Raw genomic sequence first — 27,026 nt, forward strand, 5'->3', positions numbered from 1 at the left:
TGTCTCTGTGGGGGGGTTTCTTCGGCGGGGCGAGGGTGTTGGTGCAGTCCTTGATCCAGCGTCTGAGGCTGTTGACTTGTGACTGCTTGTTTAGTAGTAAAGTATAGCAATAATAGGCGTTCAGTGGGGTTCCTAGACCTTTTGGCCCATGTGCCACTGCACCTGCAGCACCATTCAAATCATGACTATGGTGCCTGCAGAGTAACTGCACTTGTGACTGTTTGTTTAGTAGTAAAATATAGCAATAATCGTTGTTCAGCTGGTTTCCTAGAGCTTAGCCTACCTGCTGCACCATTCAAATTATTACCCTAGTGCCTGTGAGTTAATTGTACTTGTGACTGCTTGTTTGGTAGTAAAATATAGCAATAATCGGTGTTCAGCGAATTTCAAAGAGCTTTTGGCCCGTGTGCCATTGCACCTACTGCACCATTCAGATCATTACCCTCGTGCCTGTAAGGTAAATGCACTTGTGACTGCTTGTTTAGGGCTCAAATATAGCAATAATCGTTGTTCAGCTGGTTTCCTAGAGCTTAGCTTACCTGTTGCATCATTCAAATTATTACCCTAGTGCCTGTAAGTTAATTGCAATTGTGACTGCTTGTTTGGTAAAATATAGCAATAATCGGTGTTCAGTGGATTTCAAAGAGCTTTTGGCCCGTGTGCCATTGCACCTGCTGCACCATTCAAATTATTACCCTAGTCTAGTGCCTGTAAGGTCATTGCACTTGTGACTGCTTGTTTGGTAGTAAAATATAGCAATAATCGGAGTTCAGAGGGGGAGGGAGGGATAAAAGCACAACGGGCGAAGGGCGGGAGGGATGGATAAAAGCACAACGGGCGAAGTGTGGGAGGGATGGATAAAAGCACAACGGGCGAAGGGTGGGATGGATAAAAGCACAACGGGCGAAGGGTGGGATGGATAAAAGCACAACGGGCAAAGGCCCGGAGGGATGGAAAAAAGCACAACAAGGGCAGGAGGGATGGATAAAAGCACAACGGGCGAAGGGCAGGAGGGATGGATAAAAGCACAATGGGCGGAGGGCGGGAGGGATGGATAAAAGCATAACGGGTGAAGGGCGGGATAAAAGCACGAAGGGCGGGAGGGATAAAAGCACAACTAGAGGCTGGAGGGATAAAAGCACAACAGGCAACGGGCGGGAGGGATAAAAGCACAACGGGCAGGAGGGAGGGATAAAAGCACAACTTGAGGCGGGGGAGGGATAAAAGCACAACGGGCAATGGGCAGGATAAAAGCACAACGGGTGGTAAGGAGGGATACCACAACGGGAAACTGGCGGGGAGGGCTAAAAGCACAACGGGTGGGAGGGAGGGATAAAGCACAACGGGCGGCAGGGAGGGATAAAAGCACAACAGGAGAAGGTAGGGATCAAAGTACAACGTGAGAAGGGTGGGGAGGAGAAAAGCACAATGGGAGAAGGGTGGGAGGGAGAAAAGCACAATGGGAGAAGGGCAGGAGGGTGGGATAAAAGCACAGCAGGAGAAGGACGAGATGGAGGAATAAAAGCACAGCGGGCGAAGAGCGGGAGCGAGGGATGAAAGCACAACGGGCAAAGGGCTGGAGGGATAAAAGCAAAACGGGCAAAGGGCTGGAGGGATAAAAGCAAAACTGGCAAAGGGAGGGAGGGATAAAAACAAAACAGGCTAAGGGCGGGAGGGAGGGATAAAAACAAAACAGGCTGAGGGCGGGAGGGAGGGATAAAAGCAAAACAGGCTGCGGGAGGGAGGGATAAAAACAAAACAGGCTAAGGGCGGGAGGGAGGGATAAACACAAAACAGGCTAAGGGCGGGAGGGAGGGATAAACACAAAACAGGCTACGGGCGGGAGGGATAAACACAAAACAGGCTAAGGGCGGGAGGGAGGGATAAACACAAAACAGGCTAAGGGCGGGAGGGAGGGATAAAAACAAAACAGGCTAAGAGCGGGAATGAGGGATAAAAACAAAACAGGCTAAGGGCGGGAGGGAGGGATAAAAACAAAACAGGCTAAGGGCGGGAGGGATAAAAACAAAACAGGCTAAGGGTGGGAGGGAGGGATAAAAACAAAACAGGCTAAGGGTGGGAGGGAGGGATAAAAACAAAACAGGCTAAGGGCGGGAGGGAGGGATAAAAACAAAACAGGCTAAGGGCGGGAGGGAGGGATAAAAACAAAACAGGCTAAGGGCGGGAGGGAGGGATAAAAACAAAACAGGCTAAAGGCGGGAGGGAGGGATAAAAACAAAAGTTCAAGTTCAAGTTCAGGAATTAGTATAGCGCACTACTCACCCAGAGGGTCTCAAGGCGCTTGGGGGAGGGGGTGCATTATTTATCGAATAGCCAGGTTTTAAGTTCCTTCCTGAACGAAATGTGATTCTGGGTAAGGCGGAGGTGAGTGGGGAGAGAGTTCCAGGTTTTGGCCGCCAAGTAGGAGAAGGATCTTCCTCCCATGGTGGATTTATGGATGCGCAGAACTGCGGCGAGGGCTTGATTGAAGGATCTTAGTTGGCGGGTAGGTATGTAAAAGGACAGTCGTGTGTTGAGGCATTCGGGTCCTAGTTTGTAGAGGGCCTTGTGTGCGTGGGTGAGGAGACGGAACGTTATTCTCTTGTTGATGGGAAGCCAGTGGAGGTCTTTCAGGTGACCGGTAATGTGAGCTTGGCGCGGGATGTCCAATATGAGTCTGGCTGATGCGTTTTGGATGCGTTGGAGTTTTTTCTGTAATTTGGCTGTGGGTCCGGCGTAGAGGGTGTTTCCATAGTCCAGTCGGCTAGTGACCAGTGCGTGGGTGACAGTCTTTCTTGTTTCGGTGGGGAGCCAACGAAAGATTTTTTTGAGCATACGAAGTACGTTGAAGCAAGAGGATGAGACGGCGTTGACTTGTCTGGTCATCGAGAGGGAGGAGTCTAGGATGAAGCCTAGGTTACATGCGTGGTCTGTGGGGATGGGTGCCGTGCCCAGGGCCGATGGCCACCATGAGTCGTCCCACGCAGAGGGGGATGATCCTAGGATGAGGACTTCCGTTTTGTCTGAATTAAGTTTAAGGCGGCTGTTTTTCAGCCATTCGGCTACTTCTTTCATGCCTTCATGAAGATTGGTTTTGGCGGTGTTAGGGTCTTTGGTAAGGGAGAGGATCAGCTGGGTGTCATCAGCGTAAGAGATGATGTCAAGGTTGTGTTGTCGCGCGATGGACGCGAGGGGACTCATGTAAACGTTGAAGAGGGTGGGACTGAGTGATGATCCTTGTGGTATTCCGCAGATGACTTCGGTGGCCTCTGATTTGAATGGGGGGAGTCGGACTCTCTGGGTTCTCCCGTCGAGGAACAAGATGATCCAGTCCAAGGCTTTTCCTTGTATGCCGATGTTGCTGAGGCGTTGTATGAGGGTGCTGTGACAGACTGTGTCGAAGGCGGCGGAGAGGTCGAGTAGGATGAGGGCAACTGTTTCTCCGTTGTCCAGTAGTGTTCTGATGTCGTCTGTGGCTGCAATAAGGGCGGTTTCGGTGCTGTTTGGCTCGAAAGCCAGACTGTGAGTGGTCGGTGGAGTTGTTGGATTCAAGGAAGGCGGCGAGCTGTCTATTGGCGGTTTTCTCAATGACTTTGGCAGGGAATTGGAGGAGGGAGATGGGGCGGTAGTTTTTAAGTTCGGAGGGGTCCGCTGTGGGTTTCTTCAAGAGGGCGTTAAGTTCTGCGTGTTTCCAGCTTTCTGGGAAGGTAGCGGAGTTGAAGGAGCAGTTGATGACATCACGGAGATAGGGTGCGATGATGGAGTCTGCTTTGTTGAAGATGTGGTGGGGACAGGGGTCGGTTGGCGAGCCTGAGTGGATGGAGTTCATTAGGCAGATGGTGTCTTCAGTGGTGATTGGGTTCCAGGCGTTGAGAATGGTAGAGGGCAGTTTAGGTTCGGAGGTAGGTGGAGTGGACTGTTCTTTGGAAATGTTCTCAAAGCTATTATGTATGTCTGCGATTTTGTTGTAAAAGAAAGAGGATAACGAGTCGCAGAGGTCTTGGGAGGGAGTAATGTCGTTTGAGGCTGCGGTGGGGTTGGTAAATTCTTTGACGATGTTGAATAGTTCCTTGCTGTTTTGGGGGTTGTTGTCGAGTCGATCCTTGAATGCTGATTTCTTTGTGGATCGGATCGATTGATCGATAAAAACAGAACAGGCTAAGAAAACAGGCTAGGGGAGGGATAAAAACAAAACAGGCTAAGGGCGGGAGGGATAAAAACAAAACAGGCTAAGGGTGGGAGGGAAGGATAAAAACAAAACAGGCTAGGGGCGGGAGAGAGGGATAAAAACAAAACAGGCTATGGGCGGGAGGGAGGGATAAAAACAAAACAGGCTATGGGCGGGAGGGAGGGATAAAAACAAAACAGGCTATGGGCGGGAGGGAGGGATAAAAACAAAACAGGCTATGGGAGGGAGGGATGAAAACAAAACAGGCTATGGGCGGGAGGGAGGGATAAAACCAAAATAGGCTATGGGCGGGAGGAAGGGATAAAAACAAAACAGGCTAAGAGCGGGAATGAGGGTTAAAAACAAAACAGGCTAAGGGCGGGAGGGAGGCATAAAAACAAAACAGGCTAAGGGCGGGAGGAAGAAATAAAAACAGAACAGGCTGCGGGAGGGAGGGATAAAAACCAAACAGGCTAAGGGCGGGATAAAAACAAAACAGGCTAAGGGTGGGAGGGAAGGATAAAAACAAAACAGGCTAGGGGTGGGAGGGAGGGATAAAAACAAAACAGGCTAGGGGTAGGGGGGAGGGATAAAAACAAAACAGACTAGGGGTGGGAGGGAGGGATAAAAACAAAACAGGCTAGGGGTGGGAGGGAGGGATAAAAACAAAACAGGCTAGGGGTGGGAGGGAGGGATAAAAACAAAACAGGCTAGGGGTGGGAGGGAGGGATAAAAACAAAACAGGCTAGGGGTGGGAGGGATAAAAACAAAACAGGCTAGGGGTGGGAGGGAGGGATAAAAACAAAACAGGCTAGGGGTGGGAGGGAGGGATAAAAACAAAACAGGCTAGGGGTGGGAGGGAGGGATAAAAACAAAACAGGCTATGGGAGGGAGGGAGGGAGGGATAAAAACAAAACAGGCTAAGGGCGGGAGGGAGGGATAAAAACAAAACAGGCTAAGGGCGGGAGGGAGGGATAAAAACAAAACAGGCTAAGGGCGGGAGGGAGGGATAAAAACAAAACAGGCTAAGGGCGGGAGGGAGGGATAAAAACAAAACAGGCTAAGGGCGGGAGGGATAAAAACCAAACAGGCTAAGGGCGGGAGGTAGGGATAAAAACAAAACAGGCTAAGGGCGGGAAGGAGGGATAAAAACAAAACAGGCTAAGGGGAGGAGGGAGGGATAAACACAAAACAGGCTAAGGGCGGGAGGGATAAACACAAAACAGGCTAAGGGCAGGAGGGAGGGATAAACACAAAACAGGCTAGGAGCGGGAGGGAGGGATAAACACAAAACAGGCTAAGAGCGGGAGGGAGGGATAAACACAAAACAGGCTAAGAGCGGGAATGAGGGTTAAAAACAAAACAGGCTAAGGGCGGGAGGGAGGCATAAAAACAAAACAGGCTAAGGGCGGGAGGGAGAAATAAAAACAGAACAGGCTGCGGGAGGGAGGGATAAAAACCAAACAGGCTAAGGGCGGGATAAAAACAAAACAGGCTAAGGGTGGGAGGGAAGGATAAAAACAAAACAGGCTAGGGGTGAAAGGGAGGGATAAAAACAAAACAGGCTATGGGAGGGAGGGATAAAAACAAAACAGGCTAAGGGCGGGAGGGAGGGATAAAAACTAAACAGGCTAAGGGCGGCAGGGAGGGATAAAAACAAAACAGGCTAAGGGCGGGAGGGAGGGATAAAAACAAAACAGGCTAAGGGCGGGAGGGAGGGATAAAAACAAAACAGGCTGCGGGCGGTAGGGATAAAAACCAAACAGGCTAAGGGCGGGAGGTAGGGATAAAAACAAAACAGACTAAGGGCAGGAAGGAGGGATAAAAACAAAACAGGCTAAGGGGAGGAGGGAGGGATAAACACAAAACAGGCTAAGAGCGGGAATGAGGGTTAAAAACAAAACAGGCTAAGGGCGGGAGGGAGGCATAAAAACAAAACAGGCTAAGGGCGGGAGGGAGAAATAAAAACAGAACAGGCTGCGGGAGGGAGGGATAAAAACCAAACAGGCTAAGGGCGGGATAAAAACAAAACAGGCTAAGGGTGGGAGGGAAGGATAAAAACAAAACAGGCTAGGGGTGAAAGGGAGGGATAAAAACAAAACAGGCTATGGGAGGGAGGGATAAAAACAAAACAGGCTAAGGGCGGGAGGGAGGGATAAAAACTAAACAGGCTAAGGGCGGGAGGGAGGGATAAAAACAAAACAGGCTAAGGGCGGGAGGGAGGGATAAAAACAAAACAGGCTAAGGGCGGGAGGGAGGGATAAAAACAAAACAGGCTAAGGGCGGGAGGGAGAAATAAAAACAGAACAGGCTGCGGGAGGGAGGGATAAAAACCAAACAGGCTAAGGGCGGGATAAAAACAAAACAGGCTAAGGGTGGGAGGGAAGGATAAAAACAAAACAGGCTAGGGGTGAAAGGGAGGGATAAAAACAAAACAGGCTATGGGAGGGAGGGATAAAAACAAAACAGGCTAAGGGCGGGAGGGAGGGATAAAAACTAAACAGGCTAAGGGCGGCAGGGAGGGATAAAAACAAAACAGGCTAAGGGCGGGAGGGAGGGATAAAAACAAAACAGGCTAAGGGCGGGAGGGAGGGATAAAAACAAAACAGGCTGCGGGCGGTAGGGATAAAAACCAAACAGGCTAAGGGCGGGAGGTAGGGATAAAAACAAAACAGACTAAGGGCAGGAAGGAGGGATAAAAACAAAACAGGCTAAGGGGAGGAGGGAGGGATAAACACAAAACAGGCTAAGAGCGGGAATGAGGGTTAAAAACAAAACAGGCTAAGGGCGGGAGGGAGGCATAAAAACAAAACAGGCTAAGGGCGGGAGGGAGAAATAAAAACAGAACAGGCTGCGGGAGGGAGGGATAAAAACCAAACAGGCTAAGGGCGGGATAAAAACAAAACAGGCTAAGGGTGGGAGGGAAGGATAAAAACAAAACAGGCTAGGGGTGAAAGGGAGGGATAAAAACAAAACAGGCTATGGGAGGGAGGGATAAAAACAAAACAGGCTAAGGGCGGGAGGGAGGGATAAAAACTAAACAGGCTAAGGGCGGGAGGGAGGGATAAAAACAAAACAGGCTAAGGGCGGGAGGGAGGGATAAAAACAAAACAGGCTAAGGGCGGGAGGGAGGGATAAAAACAAAACAGGCTAAGGGCGGGAGGGAGGGATAAAAACAAAACAGGCTGCGGGCGGTAGGGATAAAAACCAAACAGGCTAAGGGCGGGAGGTAGGGATAAAAACAAAACAGACTAAGGGCAGGAAGGAGGGATAAAAACAAAACAGGCTAAGGGGAGGAGGGAGGGATAAACACAAAACAGGCTAAGGGCAAGAGGGAGGGATAAACACAAAACAGGCTAAGAGCGGGAGGGAGGGAGGGATAAACACAAAACAGGCTAAGGGCGGGAGGGAGGGATAAAAACAAAACAGGCTAAGGGAGGGATAAAAACAAAACAGGCTAAGGGAGGGATAAAAACAAAACGGGCTAAGGGAGGGATAAAAACAAAACAGGCTAAAGGCGGGAGGGAGAAATAAAAACAAAACAGGCTAAGAAAACAAAAGAGGCTAAGGGTGGGATAAAAACAAAACAGGCTACGGGCAGGAGGGAGGGATAAAAACAAAACAAGCTAAGGGCCGGAAGGAGGGATAAAAACAAAACAGGCTAAGGGCGGGAGGGAGGGATAAAAACAAAACAGGCTACGGGTGGGAGGGAGGAATAAAAACAAAACAGGCTAAGGGTGGGAGGGATAAAAACAAAACAGGCTAAGGGTGGGAGGGAGGGATAAAAACAAAACAGGCTAAGGGTGGGAGGGAGGGATAAAAACAAAACATGCTAAGGGTGGGAGGGAGGGATAAAAACAAAACAGGCTAAGGGCGGGAGGGAGGGATAACAAGGAATTGAGTCTATCGGATAGAGAAGGAAACGGGACCCAGCAAAGGTTTTAACTAAAAGGCGTATGGGCTGCCAGAAGAGAAGAATAACATTCGAATACTATGGAATGTTTACATCTGCCTGGAGTTTCCCCTTTAAGTCAAAGAAATTCCCAGTGGGGCAGCGTTTTCCATGAACTCGGCTGTATATCATGTTTCTAAAAAGCGTGCAAGATAAACTCGTTTTTTTAAAAGAAGAAAAGAGGAGTGCCTTGCGTTGTTTTGGTATGAATGAGCCTTGTCCGTAGAAGTGGCCAATAAGAGAGTAGCGAACTCACTGACCCCTTGGTAGTACACTCTGATTGATTTAATGTGATTTCTATTTCATTTAAGGTGTATGCATTCTAATTTGTGTAGTTGAAGCGCAGTGTGCTGCACTGCTTTAAAAAATATTTGAATATTGAAAAAAAGAGCTCAAAGTGCTGCGCTCATTAAAGAAAACATACACAGATACCATGTACATGCCCAATGTGGAGCGGGGAGAGAGTCTTTAAAAGAACAAGAGGGGGAAGTGCACGGAACAGGCACCCTCGGAAGCATCTGGTGAGTTAGGGGGCGGGTGAGCAGGAGGCATTCCTTTGTAGTCTGAAGGGGGGGAATGCGAGGCACAAATGGTGTAATGGTTGTGTGCGAGCGGCTTCTTTTCAAGTCGGATGGGAGGGAGCGAGTGAGTGGGAGGGAACGAGCATATGGCGAGCGGCGGGGGAGCATTTTAGGAGCATGGACGATTCTTAAATTAAACTTTTTGGGAGAGCTGGTTTAATGTGATTTTAATTTCATTTAAGGTGTATGTATTCTAATTTGTGCAGTTACCTGAATGTGAAAACCAACTAAATATTTTGCTCTTTTCAGTCAGGTTTTTGACCCGCCCCCACTACCTTCAGGCTCACTTTTCATACTTTTTGATGCACTTTGACCACTGATAGTACCTATGATATTGTCAATGTGAAGCATGGTCTAGAATGCGCAGTAGCGTGACTTAAGCTACTATAAAAAACAACATGATTTCTTATGCTACTTGTGCCGGGCACCTCACTGTGGAAGGCCTAGATCTCAGTCTGATGATTCTATTATTTTAGCCTGATGACTGAAAAGATATATTAGATTGAGCCCCCTTCACTTATAAGCTCTCGGGGTGGACGCATTCGGTATCTCACATCTGTTAACTCATCTACCTGGAGAGCAGAAAAGACTGCAACAAGAACATATCTCTGTGGGCAGTGCCATTCCGTTTAATAGAGCCAATCCAAAGAGAGAAGTTATGGACACTGAGAGGTGACTGAGAAACCGGGGTCCATTACTGGTATTCGTACTCTGCTATTACTTCCTTGTTTTAATTACTTTTTAGTTAGGGGAGTTGCATGTTTTATGAGACAGAAATATCTTTTTGTAAGAAAAGCGTGCAACTTGCATTGTTAAAGATGAAGCTCAAAGTGCAGCGCTCATTAAAGAAAACATACACAGATACCATGTACATGCCCAATGTGGAGTGGGGAGGGAGCGTCTTTAAAAGAAAGAGAGGGAAGTGCACGGAACAGGAACAGGCACCCTCGGACGCATCTGCTGAATCAGGGGGCGGGTGAGCGGGAGGCATTCTTTTGTAGGCAGGGGAGCGAGCGAGTGGGAGGGTACGAGCATATGGGGAGCGAGCGAGTGGGAGGGAAGGAGCATATGGCGAGCCGCGGGGGAGAAGCTGTGGTGCGAGGCTGATGGGTTTGGCGTGCACGCGCGTCTCAAACGAGTACATGAACTGGACGTAATCCACACTTGGTAGAGATTTTGTTTTGCCTACTATATACTCGCCTAGTAATCCCTGCGGGATTTAATAGGCGAGACCTAAAAATAAAACAGGCTACGGGTGGGAGAAAGGGATAAAAACAAAAACAGGCTAAGGGCGGGAGGGAGGGATAAAAACAAAAACAGGCTAAGGGCGGGAGGGAGGGATAAAATCAAAACAGGCGAAGGGAGGGAGGGATCAAAACAAAACAGGCGAAGGGCGAGAAAGAGGGATAAGAACAAAACAGGCAAAGGGCGGGAGGGATAAAAGCAAAACAGTTAAAGGGCAGGAGGGATAAAAACAAAACAGGCGAAAGGCGGGCGGGATAAAAACAAAACAGGCTAAGAGCGGGAGGGATAAAAACAAAACAGGCTAAGGGCGGGAGGGATAAAAACAAAACAGGCTAAGGGCGGGAGGGAGGGATAAAAACAAAACAGGCTAAGGGCGGGAGGGAGGGATAAAAACAAAACAGGCTAAGGGAGGGAGGGATAAAACAAAACAGGCTAAGGGCGGGAGGGAGGGATAAAACAAAACAGGCTAAGGGCGGGAGGGAGGGATAAAACAAAACAGGCTAAGGGCGGGAGGGAGGGATAAAACAAAACAGGCTAAGGGCGGGAGGGAGGAATAAAACAAAACAGGCTAAGGGCGGGAGGGAGGGATAAAACAAAACAGGCTAAGGGCGGGAGGGAGGGATAAAACAAAACAGGCTAAGGGCGGGAGGGGGGATAAAACAAAACAGGCTAGGGGCGGGAGGGATAAAAGCAAAACAGGTGAAGGGCAGGAGGGATAAAAACAAAACAGGCGAAAGGCGGGCGGAATAAAAACAAACCAGGCGAAGGGCGGGAGGGAGGGATAAAAGCAAAACAGGTGAAGGGCAGGAGGCATAAAAACAAACCAGGTGAAGGGCGGGAGGGATAAAAGCAAAACAGGTGAAGGGCAGGAGGCATAAGAACAAAACAGGCGAAAGGCGGGCGGGATAAAAACAAAACAGGCTAAGAGCGGGAGGGATAAAAACAAAACAGGCTAAGGGCGGGAGGGAGGGATAAAACAAAACAGGCTAAGGGCGGCAGGGAGGGATAAAACAAAACAGGCTAAGGGCGGGAGGGAGGGATAAAACAAAACAGGCTAAGGGCGGGAGGGATAAAACAAAACAGGCTAAGGGCGGGAGGGAGGGATAAAACAAAACAGGCTAAGGGCGAGAGGGATAAAAGCAAAACAGGTGAAGGGCAGGAGGGATAAAAACAAAACAGGCGAAAGGCGGGCGGGATAAAAACAAAACAAGCTAAGGGAGGGAGGGATAAAAACAAAACATGCTAAGGGCGGGAGGGAGGGATAAAAACAAAATATGCTAAGGGCGGGAGGGAGGGATAAAACAAAACAGGCTAAGGGCGGGAGGGAGGGATAAAACAAAACAGGCTAAGGGCGGGAGGGAGGGATAAAACAAAACAGGCTAAGGGCGGGAGGGAGGGATAAAATAAAACAGGCTAAGGGCGGCAGGGAGGGATAAAACAAAACAGGCTAAGGGCGGGAGGGAGGGATAAAACAAAACAGGCTAAGGGCGGGAGGGAGGGATAAAACAAAACAGGCTAAGGGCGGGAGGGAGGGATAAAACAAAACAGGCTAAGGGCCAGAGGGATAAAAGCAAAACAGGTGAAGGGCAGGAGGGATAAAAACAAAACAGGCGAAAGGCGGGCGGAATAAAAACAAACCAGGCGAAGGGCGGGAGGGATAAAAGCAAAACAGGTGAAGGGCAGGAGGGATAAAAACAAACCAGGTGAAGGGCGGGAGGGATAAAAGCAAAACGGGTGGGAGTGAGGGATAAAAGCAAAACGGGCGGGAGGGAGGGATAAAAGCAAAAGGGGCGGGAGGGAGGGATAAAAGCAAAAGGGGCGGGAGGGAGGGATAAAAGCAAAACAGGCAAAGGGTGTGACACAGACATAGTTTCGGAGATTGAGAGGGATAAAACAAATAGTACCTGTATCACAGTGCATGCAGTGGATTGACAGTTGAAAGATACTAATAATACTAAATCAATCTGTGCTTGGTGCATTCACCACCGGAAAAAAAAAGGAAGTGATGCCTTTCAAGCGCTGTCCAATTAGAAGGCAGCAAAGAAGAGTGACAATGATGGTAATGAATGGCAAACAATGGGTGGGCTCCAAGTCCATTGTTCAACACAAAAGTCGTGCAAGCGAGACCTAAAAAAAGAAGACAAGCCATCAAGTAAGAATCAACCATATAAGAGTGACAATAATACTCGCCTGTCAGCAGGGGCGGCTCCTCGGCAATGGCGGAGGAGCATCGCCCCATGCCTGGCTCAGAGTAAACAAATGAAAAATAAAACTATGTTCTAGCTCCGTTTTATTTTTCATTTGCCAGCTCTGACTCAGATTGTGCAGTGAGGGGCGTGGCACTGGAGGAGGAGTGCTATGCGTATTCCCCTAAGTAAGCATATGTGTTTGTCCGGCCGTCTCAGGCTGACCAAAACAGATATGCACACTTAAGTTTCTCCAGCCGGCTGCACTGAACATCCAGGCTGGAGAAACCCCCACAGACTTCCTGGCCTGAGCGGAGCGTCTTTTCAGCCCACTCAGGCCAATACCTGTGCTGCTCTCCATCGGAGAGCAGCACAGGGATTGGATGGGAGCCTGTATCAGAGGCTGCCAGGAAGAGATGAGGAAGAGCGACGAGGGAGGCGGTTTTTGGATTCAGGTATGTTTTTAACTTATTTTTATATATTCCCCCCAACCCCCGCATGCTCCCCTCCCACCCCACGCTCCCCCTCCCGAATTGTCTCCACCCGTTGGTTCTGGCGGCCGCCACTGCCTATCAGACAGCTGAAAGCTAGTAGGCAAGTTCTAACTCCATCTCAATCCCAATCTTCTTTACAATTAGACCGGTCTCTAACCTGCCTTTGCTTGTGAAAGCTTTTGAGAGGAGCATGTCCATCCAACTCACGAATTAGATCATAAAGTGTTGCTCCTGCTGACCATCAATTCGGGTTTCTAGCTGGCTGTAGCATTAAATCAGCTGCACTCAAAATCCTACATTATGTGCATCAGATAGTGGATTTGATTTGATTTGATTTATGGTTTTGTAAAGCGCACATATGCCCATAGGCGTCTTGGCGCTAGAGGTACGGGGAGACTACGGCGGCAGAGAGACAGGTTAATCAGATGTGAATAACCAACTGGTTAACCGGTCTCTCTGCCGCCGGGCATGGGGGGCTTGTGCCTTCTTGTCCTTCTCAATCTAGCAGAAGCTTTCAACAGCTGAGCATAGCAGACAAAACTCTATCCTGAAATGCCTCATGAGTCTTCATTGCAAGGTTGGTTTTGCTCCATTATGAAACCATTCTTGGTTAGTGAAGACTGGTAGTTGCAATTCAGGCAGGGGTACAATGCATGCCGGCATACCACATGGCACCAACATGGCACCCACTTAGTTCAGTACGTACCTCGAACCACTGACTTACTTAATCAAAGAATCAGAAATCTCCATTCATCAATATGCTATGACACTCAAATCTATTTAAAATCATATTCCGCAACCCATGCATCGTCCTCACCACACTACAAACTTAAATGTCTGACAACTTTTGAAGTTCAATACCCCGATAAACAAGTTCCCTCTCTTGACCCTGACCAAAATAATTCACCCCTTCCCTATCTTCTACGTTGAATTCTGTGGGTTTCACACTGGAAAGCTACGTTACTATGGCTAGCCATGGTTTGAGTGCAAGAGTGCTATTAAGTAAATTATTTCTTTTTAAATCATATCTTGCTTTGCTGTCCAGCGCTGCATACTACAAGCCTTTTGCTTCCACATTTGATTGTACAGGTGACTGAAATTTGTGCCGTGCAGAGTTTGTACTATGGAAGACAATAAGCGTTTAAATAAATGGATAAAATTAAGGCGACAAAAGTACTCCACTAACCCGAAAAGGGTAATGCACCTTAAGTGGGAGGAGGCGTGAATCTTTATTTCTACAGACTTTAGAAGGCATTCAACTGCAACTGAAAGGGGAGCCAACATATTGATGTATACTTACAAAAGCAAGAAGACTATGCAAGACATGAAAGTATTCATATTAATAAAATCAGAGTGAAAAATAGAAAACTGAAACATTATTCTTCAAATGCTCAGAACAGTGAAAAACATACACAAAAATGGTACTTGATGTTCTGTACTTTTACAGACTATCAGATTTTATACATGCCTAAACAAAATGGCTAACGTCAAAGATGTTCTAAGGCTGAAAATTCTTAACTGTGCCTTCTGGTGACACTTCCACTTGGAAAAAGCTGTGAATGTAAAGTTTCTACTGGCACTTAGATGGTCAACGATGATCCTGGTTACACGGTGACAGCAATTTACCAATACACCAGTTTTCTACAGTCACCAAACCGATTGCCCACAATTGTCAATCGTGGGGTCAATAGAATAGACTGCAATAGAGACCAAAGTTGCTTCCTGTAAAGACTGATTAATTTAATTCCTTTTTATCCAGTATGCCCTCTGTTTTCTGTCAAACACTTTAGCATGCGCTTTATTTTAATAAACTCGGTATTTACCAGTTAGGAGCCCTGTTTGATAATCCATTAGGAAAACATGCTCCTGAGCTGACCAACAGCTTATGACCAAGGGGCATAGCTCCACGCAGTCATTAACAGGCGTACTTTAACAGTTGTCCATGTATCACAATTTTTGTCTTCAGGTACTATATTACTGTTGAAAGTATTCTTATAGTTATATTTAATTAGAAAAAAAGGAAATTTGTGAAAAAAAAGTGTTTCTGGATCTTGCACATTTAGATTTCAACCTTTCGTGAATATCAAGAGAAAATACCAAAATGGAGAATTGCAGTTTATTATGGCATGAATGAAGAAAGAAAGAGGCCTCAGACGTCCACAATTGTAAGACAACTGGGGATGGGGGTCTAGGGGGATTCAATTCAGAACAGCCTGAGACCGCAATGTAGTAAACCAACTCTGGTAGCCAGCTTTGCAAGAAAGAATATTTAATACAGTAAGTAAACAAGCCTGGACTGAACCAAGCAGATATTGAATCTTGACGGGGATTTGCATTTCAAACTGCACCAATGACAACTGTACTCTGGAGGCATGAACGCAGGTAAAACTTGAAATAGATGACTTGCATGATCAACTGAAAGTCTGATCCGCTCAACCTTGCGACAGCCTCTGTGAACACATCTATGCTTGTTGAGGTTTCTTTGCATGTAATTAGGATAACTTGTCTGAAGGTTCTTAAAAATTAAATAAGAATTAAACATCTTACCTTTGCCCTGCCAGTGCTCTGCAAGATATGCACTAGTGCACACGCCATCTCCTCCTTATTCCTCACACTGATTACAGGCTCCAGCACAGAACATAACATGCCATAGTTCCCAGTCACAAACTCTGCAAACTCTTTGTACTGCTCCATTGGTAGGATAGTGATAGTCTGGTAACGGGATTTAAGGCGTATAGAGGGGCCCCCCGATTTTCCTTTATTAGGGGTCGGGGTACTAACTGGGTACCACTTCTCCACGAATTGACGGCCTGTCACACTGGCCATGGGAATATTGACCAGCCCCACATAATTGTTTTTGTCTTTTTTTTTCTTCTTGTCCACATCTTTGTAGATGTGGACTGTGATACTGTGCAAGGCTGGAAGGCTTGAAAACTCAAAGTGTTCACCCCAAAAGATATTATCTGCCTTTGTTTTGCTGGTGGTCCGTGCAAAGAGTGTGTCATCCAGGCATAGCTCGCAGAAGTACTTTTTCTTGGGCGCCAGGTCCTTGGCCTCGATGATCCAGAGGCGCAGCACATTTTCTGCTCGCCGGCAGTTGTCCTGTATGGCATGGTAAAAGGGAGAAAGTTCAGCGATCAACTATAGTATGAAAGCGACAAGGCAACTGCCTCACCAGGAACTAGCTTTGAGTCAGTAAAACAAAAGTTTGCAGCTAATAAAATGGAGAGATGACGCAACCAACACCAACTTAATGCTATTATAGAGGACAGAGAAGTCAAGCATGAGTAATAGGTCAGCGATAGGGTTACAGGGGTGAGCTGATGTCTAAGCCACAGGGCTGTGTGTCTTGGCTTATGTTAGTGATAAGGGTTTCTGGCAGACTGAAAGTTCAATAAGCAGCCTATGTTGATGAAATACCACCTCAAATAGGGTTGTGGGTCTACTTTCATCTCTTCATGAAAGGGTTATATGACTGGGTGGAATCTCTGTGGGAGGACATCAAAATGCAGTGTATCGAGACTGCATGATGCAACCCTCGTGCGTCACAAGTCGAACAGTGATGCTGGTCACGTGCCTCCGTGGTTAGACAAAGGACCAATATGACACTTCAATGGAGGTGGTATGGTGTTTTAGTGGGAATACTGTGGAATGAACTTTGACTTGGTGGTGACATTTTGGCGCATTAGTAGAAGTGCTGCTGGCTTATCTTGTGGTACAGAGAAGGTGTTGTGATACAGCTCTGAGGTAGAGTCGAGAACGGTCTTGTGATTCAGTGCTAGACCTGTGGGTGAGCTGAAAGTTGAGTATTGAAGTTGTGGGTGGTTAATTAGTTCTAGGGTCGTGCAATGAGATCTTATGGTGGTTCAGGAGCAGTGCTGAGCATGGTCTGGTGAATCAGTGACAGTTCTGCGGGTTCAGTTTAGTGGTTGGCAGGTGGGGTGCTACAAATGGTCTGGTAATTCAGTGGCCGTGCTGTGGGTGGGCCGGTGTTGCATATCAGCGTGTCTGGTGATTTGGTGGCTAATTGGTACTGCTGTGGTCTGATAGTTCAGTGGCAGCAGGTTGGGTGTTCAGGCAGTCATGTAGTAGTGCTATTGCACTCTAAGTTGCTAAGTTAAAGTGTTGTGAGTGTGTTTGGAAGTTCAGCGTTGCAAACAGTAAGTTAATTTTGGTTTACATGAAGTATGAAAAAGAGCCACATTCAACACTATGAAAACTTACTACCAATATAAAGAACTGTAATTCAATGTATTAGTTATACAAAAAAGGTCCCAGAACAAGCTGCTAACATTCTTAGGCATACCTTTGTTTGAGAAGCACTGTTGCTATTATTTGCACCCAAAACCTTCAAATGAGGTAACAGGAACAAGCATACCAACTGTATGACATTACATTAAAGAAAAGTACCAAGCGCACAACAATCATAGGATCCTATTGAGGAACACATATGTTTCCCCCTTTATAAAGTCACTACTCTTTTCTGGACAGCCACCCTTATCTGTGGACAAAGGCAGACAATGCTTCATGGCCTACTGAGTCCCTTTCACATCCCACCCTCCTTAAAGCTGGTAGATAGTTATGCTTGTTTACCGAGTACAGATTGGGACAAGACAAACCACTCCAGAAATGTTTGGACCCTATGCATAGACATTAAAAAGTTGTACTCAATAATGAGGAGTTCAAAATAGCCCTGAAAACAAGTTGTAAGGTTGCTGACGAGCCACTCAGCGAAAAGTAGTGATATGCTCCTTTCAGCAGCAACAAGAATTGGACCAGAAAATATTCAGCTATAAAACCATTGTTCTTTGCTCTTAAATTTGAGCAGTAATTGTTTTCTTTCGAGCAGCCTCTACAAGTATCAGGACACACCGCTTCAGACAGAAGTTGTCCGACTCCCCTGAAAGATGCTTAAGTAGTGTTGCACCACTACTTTTCTCAGCGTTCCTCACTACCACTGAGATCCTCTAAACATAGTGAACAGTTGTGCTCATTTGGATGGACACATCAGAGGTGCGCCATTACTCCTGCGCCTTCCTCATTACACAGACTCACCTTGTTGGGCTGTACAGTTCTTCGCAGGTTCTCCATCCACTTGTCCCGCTCTGCCGCTGACGAGCAGCTGAAGCATTTGCTGCCACTGGTGTAAGTGACCTAGAAGATAACGACCGATGAGCTACATGAAGACATCTAACTGGCTTGTACTACACACAGTTCAACATGCACCAAACACAACGTAGGTCCCATAAGGGGAACAACGTGCACCGCAAATTAGGCACTGAAATGTCACTACAGATGTTCCACTTGATACGACAGAAACCTAGCTTTACTAAAGTACATTGTCAGTTTCGTTGATCAGCACAAATCCCCTCCAGACTTAGCCAGCCACAGAGTACTCAGCTCTCCCGCCCAGCGCAAATCCAGCCTGCTACTCAGAACAAACATACCCTGCCTGCTCAGCGCAAGCCTAGCCCTGCCGCCCAACGCAAACCCAGCCCTGCCGCCCAGCACAAATCCAAACCTGCAGCCCCACCGCCCAGCGCAAATCCTAGCCCGCCGCCCAGTGCAAACGCTGGCCGGCCACCCAACGTGCACACAGCCTCGTCGCCCTGGAAAAACCCAGCCCCGCCACCCAGCGCAAACCCAGCCCCACTGCTCAGCGCAAACCCAGCTGTGCCGCCCAGCACAAAGCCAGCCCTGCTGCCCAGCACAAACCAGCCCGCTGCCCAGCGCAGATTGAGACCAGCAATCTCCATGCAAACCCAGCTGCCAGTTAAAAACAACTCACTTCATCTCAGTCCACTTTTGGGTTTACGATCTCACCACCTTTGCCTTTGTCTACAACATGGGCATCATTTGTACTTCCCCTCAAACCCACCCACATCTGTAAGACCAAAAGACACTAACAACACTGCATATGTAAGAGTAAGAGGGAAAATGATGTACTATCATCTTTATAGAAGGCAAGACAGACCCATTTGAGTGGAGGCCCTAATTATTTTGGAAAGCTAGAAAGTCTCTAGCAGTGAAGAATAATATATTCTTTCTAGAGAAGTGTCTTCAACCCATTTCTGCATTATATGAGATGAGGTTTAATCCTTATACACAAAGGGATATTTCATAATCTTGATGTGTTAACTGAAGGAACCTTGTCTCTGAAAAGCTGGTTGATTTTTACACTTAAATTCTAGTCTGGCAATGACCTGCCTCCTACACGGGATCAAATACTCAAAGTTTAATTTTTGCACCAAGGATGTAGGTGAACACTTTAAGGGCTTGAAAGTGCAGCTAGGCAGATCTATCAACGGGGGAGAGAACATTATTTTTCTCTGCGTTTTGTTGCGACAGGCAGCAGCACAAAGGACGCTCTGTAAGGGAGTCATCAAAAATAGCGAGTCAGACATTAACATTGTCCAAGTGTGAGTGGGTCAGGGTTTGAGCTGGGTTTCTAAATTCTTCTTCATTTAAATATTTCGCCTATAAATAGTAGTTGATACCCTGCAGTTTATGATTTCTTGCTGAGGTCACTTTTATAGATAAGAGGCAGTCGAATGGCAAGGTCAAGGGGTGAATCCTTCCATGTCCATCTTAGATAACTCTTCATGGACCGCGGATTGTTGATGCAATTCTTCACAAACAAGACTTCTGTCACGGTTGGCTTTAGTTTCAGGAAGGTGCTTTCATTCTGTTTAAGGATGATAGAGAAGAAATCTTTGAGAACATTGATTTTTGTGCTGTGGAGAATGAGGTATGTTTGACCGTCAACATGTGTATGTGTAATACTGTGGGTGACAAGGATGATTTCTGGTGGATCCGTGTACATGATGTAGATTACTAGGTGGAGAACAGAGCCCTGTGGAGCACCACATGTGACAGAAAACTGGTGAGGTTCTGTGGATACCATCCGGATGGACTGTAAAGCACAAGAGAAGTTCGATAAGAATCAAGAGAAGCACAGTGCCGGTTAAGGCATGTGTTGAGTGGATATTGATCAGGATGTGATACTGAGCTGTTCAAAAGGCTGCTAGCAAGTAGGAGGGGGCAGTTGTTACCATTTTCTGCAAAGAAGAGTGGGTCATCCACAACGAGCATGTTGACTGCCTTACTGAGTTGTGGGCAGAAGCACATTTGATAGTAGTGTAGCAAGTCACTAGGTGTCAACATACTCTTGGGAGTCAGATGTCAACAACATTGCTGAATACTTTTCCAATGCATAGATTGGTAAGTGAATGTTAACTGGAAGCTCTTTGGGATCTAACTTGGCTTTATGTAGATTAGAATTCTACAAAGAGAAGCATACTCCCATCTCACTTTTGTGACCAACACAACAAACTCTTCAAAAAACATTCAGACAATTCAGCCCCACACCAACTCCTATTCTTGGCTCCTACTGATCTCTTGGCTTCTAGTCTCTTTCCAGGGGATTTATATGTCTGCTATTCATAATATTGTAATGTTCCCTTATCTACTCACATCTCCGCCTTTCTAGCAAACCCATCACCCATTTACTAATTCTTTGCATCCCGTGGTCTCCTTCTCTCAAACGTTCTTTAAATTCCCTCATGGTTTTGCCTAGCACTCACATCTATGGACTGATCCTTAAAGTGTCTCCCATCCCCTCAACCACCTCATATATTTTCCTGTTCTTTGTCCTCAACAGCCCGCACTCTGCAAATCTCTTCATTTGTCAATTCAAATTGTAACTCCTCTTTCTTCCTTTTTTGCAACTTTGAAACCCTTTCCACATCCTCAGATTCTGGGCGAGTAGTCTAGGGAGTAGGTATTACAGGCAAATGACAAACAAAAAAATGGACACACTTAGGAAACAGATGCTTGTAAATTACTTCCCTGTCTCTTTTGCAGTGTGTTGAAAGTCCTGTAGGAATAATCCAACCCTCCTCCGGCATCAGACACTATGTATAAGATGTTTTAGTTCCTTTACCTCAAAGCAGAAATCCTGTCCCAGGATGCTGCTATGCAGCGGCTTCACAAAGACCTTCTCTTCGGTGGCGAGATCCAGGGCTTCCACTGCACTGCCGGGGCTCAGCAAAGACTCATGGGAGCGAGACTCCTTCAGCTTGGGCAACCCTCGGGACCTACAGGGTACACAGAAGAGTACAGACTGTTCAGAGGTTGGGGGTACAGCCATTCACAGTTAACTGAGTAGACAACTCTACTCTAGAAAGAGCAATCCCGAAAGGCTGCCCAGTCTGAAGCTCCCTACAGCATAGACAATGGAAGACAAAAAGAGAACCAGTAATGCAGGAGGACCCATGGAAAGCAGAGGGCGTTCCTGCCACTGTGGTGCTAATCAATGAATTACACCTTCCATTTGCATCTCCAGAGGAAAGCGCAGAGTGGAAAGAAGACGAGGCACTGGCTTGGCGAAAATAACGGAGATTAAAGTATAAGAAAAGGGAGAAGCAGTGCATGGAATAAGGACGGAAAGGTAGTGGTTGGTGTAGGAAGGTGGAGCAGAGAAGGTGAGGGAGAAGAAAATAAAGGTAGGGAAGGTGAGGGTTAGAGGGATGAAGGGGAGGGCAGAGCGAGGATAATGGGTGGGAAGGGGGAGGGATGGGTGACATTTGAGTGACGGCCAGTAGATAATACTGTACAAAGTGATGAGTGATGTTTAGTGGATAAAAGAGTGGCTTGGCTGAAGAAAGGGTGGCAGGCGGAGAGGAGTAGGGCATACAACAGTAGGGATAGGAGTAGAGCATAAAGCATTAGGGATAGGAGTAGGACATACAACAGTAGGGATAGACCCAACACAGAGGGGAAGGATGCTAGGAAAAGGGCTCAGTGGGTAGGAGTACTGAAGGGCAGTCATGAGTGGGGCTGGGAGGACAGAAGGATGGCTGGGTAAATTGATAGATGGGATGCAATAAATGTATAGTACACAGTCAATAAAATATATCTGCTCTGTGTGATTTAGGCAATTGGATAACGATCAAAGCCCCCACCCTTTCATTCAGAAGCTTAAGATTCAGGGCCCAGCAGTGGCCAATAGAAGATGCTGGCTGTAACTGAGCCCACACCGCTCGAACATGTTCACACAAGCCCAGAGCAGTTAGGGAACGCATGGGAATGCAAAACAGAAGCCCACACCCCCCTCCAACAGCCATTCCAGAACAACCGTTACCTGGGAGCAGGATGCACAGCTGCTTCCGGGCCCCAGATGTACACAGTACAAACAACTATCACATAGAAAACACGAAGACAACAAGGCCGTTACTAAGCACATTTCTACCCTCAAAGGCATGAGAGATGATCAGTTCACTCCGGTTTCAAACACACAAGTCACCTTTCGCGTCAGTGGGGCAGACCTACATGAAGCAGTTATAGATCCACTTGGCCGTGCACCCCCAAATCATAGCTCTGCCTCATGCCCGCTCTCCGCATTTCAAGCCGGCCGCGCGTCAGGCCCGGAGGCGCGAGGATCCATTCTGGGGCCGCCGGCTCTTCGCCGCCGCCGCCGCCTCGCTGCAGGTGGATTCGGGGCGCGTCCGTCGGAGGCAGGCGGAGCCGTGCGAGCTGCGGCGCTCCTTCCCTCGCCGCGCAGCATCCCGCCCCTCAGGTACCACGGGCAGGGCCCAGAGCGGCCGGCTGCTCCTCGCCGGGCCTGTTGCCATGGCGATGCACTGCCGACGAGATTACCGCTTCGAGGCGACGCGGCGGAAGCAGGAAGTGAGCGGTGAAGAGGTGACCTCTCTCGGCACCCGGGTCTCCCACAGCCCTCGCGCCGAGTACCTCTGTGCCCACCATGCCAACACTCCAAGCCCGCGAGCTGCTGGGGGGCAGCGCAAGCTCAGGATCCCCGTGCAAGGCTACTTGCTCAGCTCACCAGGGCAGTCGTTCTCACAGGAGTGCAAACAAAAGGGCTTCTTCACTTTAAATAGCCAAGGCCTGAACCTTGACAGTCTATTTCAGATTTTAATATGTATTGGAACACTGGAACTTGTGTTACCTGAACACTGGTATGGGCCTTCTGCTACAAAATTGCAATATGCATTTCTGTTCTTCCTGGTTTAATTCAGAACATTCTATTCTTAGTGAGTGAAATGTTCGAATAGCATTATAGCCCTTCAGCTACAGACTAAGTTGGCTGTTAAAAGCCCCTCAACCTGTTTACAGGTTGGAAGCTGCATGCCCCTGTGGGAAAGGTTCTTTATTGGCCCGTATAGTCCTTGGCAGTGGGAAGTATGGCTGTCATAGTCTTGGTAACAAGAGCAGTTTGTGCCAAGGCAAGTAAAATCATGTGTGGACTGGCTGTACTAGAGATTTTGTTTACAACCCCTTTTTACCACAGATGCCAGTCATAAAAAATACAGTATGTAGTTTCCAGAGGTAGGGACGTTTGCAAGAGGACAATGTTGCAAACATGAGTTGAAAGGCATTCAATAATTAAGCATAAATAGTGCTGCTACTGCTGAAAACCTTGATCCTTCTGATAGGTATACATAAGGATATGAAAGTGTGCTATAGGAAGCACTGTGAGTCACACTAAAAGTGTGGTACGAGTCCACAACTAGTAAAGTGGGAACAACGTGCTTACTGATGAGATCATTGTATAATCTGCAGGTTATACGTCTGAATCTTGGCTAGACAGACTCCAGGTTTCATTATTTGAGGTCAAAATCTAGAGTATCACTGGGTTTTGAAATATTAATGTTCTTGATTGATAGTCCAGCATAAAGGTGTGTTTTGCTTAAAAATGTGGGTGGGGTAATGGCTATTGCACTAGTTACTATAAGGGTGGTAATATTGGACTTTTCTGTAACAAGTGACCAGGACATGGACAAATTGTGAACAGCTGCTGATCTCGTATTTTGGGCAAGTAAACAAGCGGGATCTGAACCCAACTCTATTGTTTCTGCAGCAATCCACTGACTCCAGATTACATCTGTGGTTAGAGTGAATACTCAGACCCCAGCTGCATGCTCTTGTGGAAAGCCCACTGTGTTGCATAATCTACACATCATTCTAGAGTACTTGATACCATTATTTAGCCAGATTCTGAGAGCTGCGATTTTGCCAGAGAAGAGAACAAAGGAATTGTCAGATATTGTGCTTGCAAGAGCAAACTACAAGAGAACAAAGGCATAATAGGGGGATATTGTTTGTGGAAGACCAAACTACAAGAGAACAAAGGCATAGTGGGATATTGTTTGCGTAAGACCAAACTACAAGAGAACAAAGACATAGTGGAATATTGTTTGCGCAAGACCAAACTACAAGAGAACCATGGCATAGTGGCAAGACATAGTGGGATATTGTTTGCGTAAGAGCAAACTACAAGAACAAAGGCATAGTGGGATATTGTTTGCGTAAGACCAAACTACAAGAGAAAAAAAGGCATAGTGGGATTTTGTTTGCGCAAGACCAAACTACAACAGAACATAGGCATAGTGGGATATTGTTTGTATAAGACCAAACTATTTGGAAGGTGGGAATGCCTGGCTAGAAAGCTAAACCTCCTTTTTGGTGATCCTGGCTAAGTACAATTTTCTAAGGTGTATACAAGCCACCTTCAGACTATTTCCAATCACCAGTGATTCTGCCAGACACTGGACCAAAGAATGAAGTGATGTAACTTAGAATACTTGGGGACAGAATGTGACATAACGGCTAGGGAGGTCAATCTCAGAGCTCGGGAACCAGGTTCGAGTCTCGGCAGAGACACTCAACATTCTGTGATTCTGAGCAAATCACTCAAACTCCCCTTGCCTAACAAAAATGTGTCAGTCTGAAACATAACTGGTGCTCATGTAAAGGGCTCCGATACCTTCGGGTCTAGTTTGCGCTATATAAAACTCCACAAAAAAAAAAAAAAAAGAGTACACAGTTTGGTCAAGCAGGGGTTCGAGCCTAGGTCTCTAACTTACGAGATGCCTTTTTTTCCCAACCCACTAATGACCAGCGCTTCACATTTTTCCCAGTTCTGCCAGAAAAAGCCCATCGGCATAGTCATCTGTCTAAAAAAACATAGTTTAGTTAAATTGGAATATGGAGTGAATAGCCCATGATCTTACATACTACTTAGGTGGCGAAGAAAACGTGCATACTTTTAGTGTCTGACAACGAATTTACTAAGCCAAATCTGAAGTGGGGTGGGTTGGAATGGGGCTGTGCCTTCCATGGAAAGGCTCAGCGTATTGTGAGTTCAGTAGACTTATTGGTGACCTGTCGATAACTAACCTGGAAAGCAACTCTGCCCATAGCTTTTCCTTGAGTTTGTGTTTGGTCAGGCCTATTTGCTTGTTTTCTCTTCAATGGTTATATTTGTTTTACTCCACCCCCTAGTCTTTGTTCCTCCTTTGGAGCATAACCTGTTTACCATCTCTCGGAGTAGCTCATTTTATTATTCCACAATTGTCTGCTTTTCAATAGCTCTTTTTTCTTTTTCTAAAAGCACTCCACGTGAGAGAATTCGTGTCTCCTGTTCTCTGTCTTTTGTCCAATTTCTCCCAGCAGATTTTTTTCTTTAAAATTTGTATTTTCCGCAACTTTGTCTTTCAAGCTGTTCTTACATACGCTTTCACTTTTATACAGCTTCTCCCGTCGAGCCGCTCTCCCATGCACTTCAACTTCATGGTGTGCTGTTTCTTGTTTGTTCGCTACCAACCCCCATGTTGCTCTGTCTGTGTTTCTTCCCTTCCTGCACCCTCCATGTCGCTTCCCCTTGCAACCCCTTTGTTGATTTCTCCACGGTCTGTGAGTGCACCCCAAGTATTCCTTCCCTTCACCTGCATTCTTTCAGCCGCCCGCGTTCTTTCCCCGCACCCTTCCGCTGTGTGTTACTTTTTTTCGGTTTACTGATCCAACTCTGATTGGTAAACAAAAAGAACAAGCATTTACAATGCAACAGTCTCGCCTTTGCAAAAGTTAGAGCTATTGGCATTGTGAATGACAAAAAATGTTTTAATGTGTTGGTTTTGAAAACAGATAAATAGATGGCATTTTCATTTACAATGCCAATAGCTTATTCTCTCGCAAATGCAAGACCTATTGCATTTGCACCCACACACAGAGCCACGCCCACACAGTCACACCCACACACACGCAGAGCCACACACACAGAGCCACACGCACACACACAGAGCTACACACACATAGCCCCCCCCACACACATAGCCCCCCCCACACACATACACATACACACACAGCCCCCCCACACACACACAGAGCAACACACACACAGAGCCACACACACAGACAGAGCCACACACACACAGACAGAGCCACACACAGACAGAGCCACACACACACAGAGCCACACACACACAGAGCCACACACACATACATACACAGAGCCCCAGAGTCGCTGTAAATTCCTGGTGCAAACTTCCACAAAACCTCAAAATCCTTAAATGGATTTAAAAAAATACTACTTTTGATTGAAATTTGTAGCACTATACAGCTCGATGATGATGCTGGTGATCAAATAGAACCCTCATCTGACTATCTTCAGGAGGAGACGAGGAGCAAAACCAAGGCCCAAGTGATTGGTTCTTTCTGAAATGATAGTGATAAGCTAAAACGATAGCATGGAATGCACTGCTAGTGATTTAGAGTAATTCAAGCATTTCCACGTGTCACTTTTATTCTCTCCCAGGAATGTGCTGCCATCATTCTCTAGTAGTAAATACTCAATACAATGTCTGCTTGTGTATTCTTTGCTTGATAAAAGAGGGTTTGTGCGACATTGCCCGCGAATGGTGCATCTTGAAAAACGGACTGTATTGGCTATGAGCTCTGGCATATAACGTGTTTGTTCAAGAGGGATGGAGTTTGTGCGCGCGCGCCCAAGTGAAAATGGCAGTCACTGTATGTATGTATACTGGCGTGCGCATGGGACTGGTGCATATACATATACTGCATCTCATAGCTATCAGTGCCGGTGTCTGTTCTCCAGTGACAGTAGAAATCATTGACTTAAATTAGTATACGGATGTGGGTCGCAATGTATACAAACCCAGGATGTTTGCCCCCTCCCTCAGCCAAAACACACACACACACACACACACACACACACACACACACACACACACACACACACACACACACACACACACCCACACCCACACACGGCTAACAGCCCCTCACCCCAAACACACACAAGCGATAACTTTACCCAATGAGAAGCTGCTGAGGGTGGAGAATAGATTTGCAAAGGACTGATCAGGGAAACAGAAACGACCTGTTGTAGGCTTAACAGCAGCACTACTCCAGCGTAGTTTGAATGTGTATCTAGTCAACGCCAACAAAGTGTGATGTACCGAACAGGCATAAATAGTTGCCTGGACACATTAACATGCGCTGCAGACATAATGCAGTGACATCTAAACACAGCCTTAAAAAATATATACAGGAACAGGGAGCGTGTACCTATCCACTGCT

General features: G+C 46.8%; 1 protein-coding gene across 6 annotated transcripts in view; it reads right to left on the bottom strand.

Annotated features, from left to right (window-relative positions):
* The window catches only part of RASAL2 (RAS protein activator like 2), a 785,014-nt gene that overhangs the window by 161,763 nt on the left and 596,225 nt on the right, over positions 1–27,026 (bottom strand). For all 6 annotated transcript variants that reach the window (XM_086956462.1, XM_086956457.1, XM_086956450.1 and 3 more), the window contains 3 exons: positions 20,569–20,722; positions 17,682–17,780; positions 15,174–15,728 (listed from right to left, as the gene is read on the bottom strand). In XM_086956462.1, coding sequence (XP_086812588.1) covers positions 15,174–15,728; positions 17,682–17,780; positions 20,569–20,722 — 808 coding nt within the window. The remainder of the gene's footprint in view (positions 1–15,173; positions 15,729–17,681; positions 17,781–20,568; positions 20,723–27,026) is intronic.

Source organism: Lissotriton vulgaris, chromosome 1_1 (genome assembly GCF_964263255.1).
Source record: "Lissotriton vulgaris chromosome 1_1, aLisVul1.2, whole genome shotgun sequence".
Lineage (NCBI taxonomy): Eukaryota > Metazoa > Chordata > Amphibia > Caudata > Salamandridae > Lissotriton > Lissotriton vulgaris.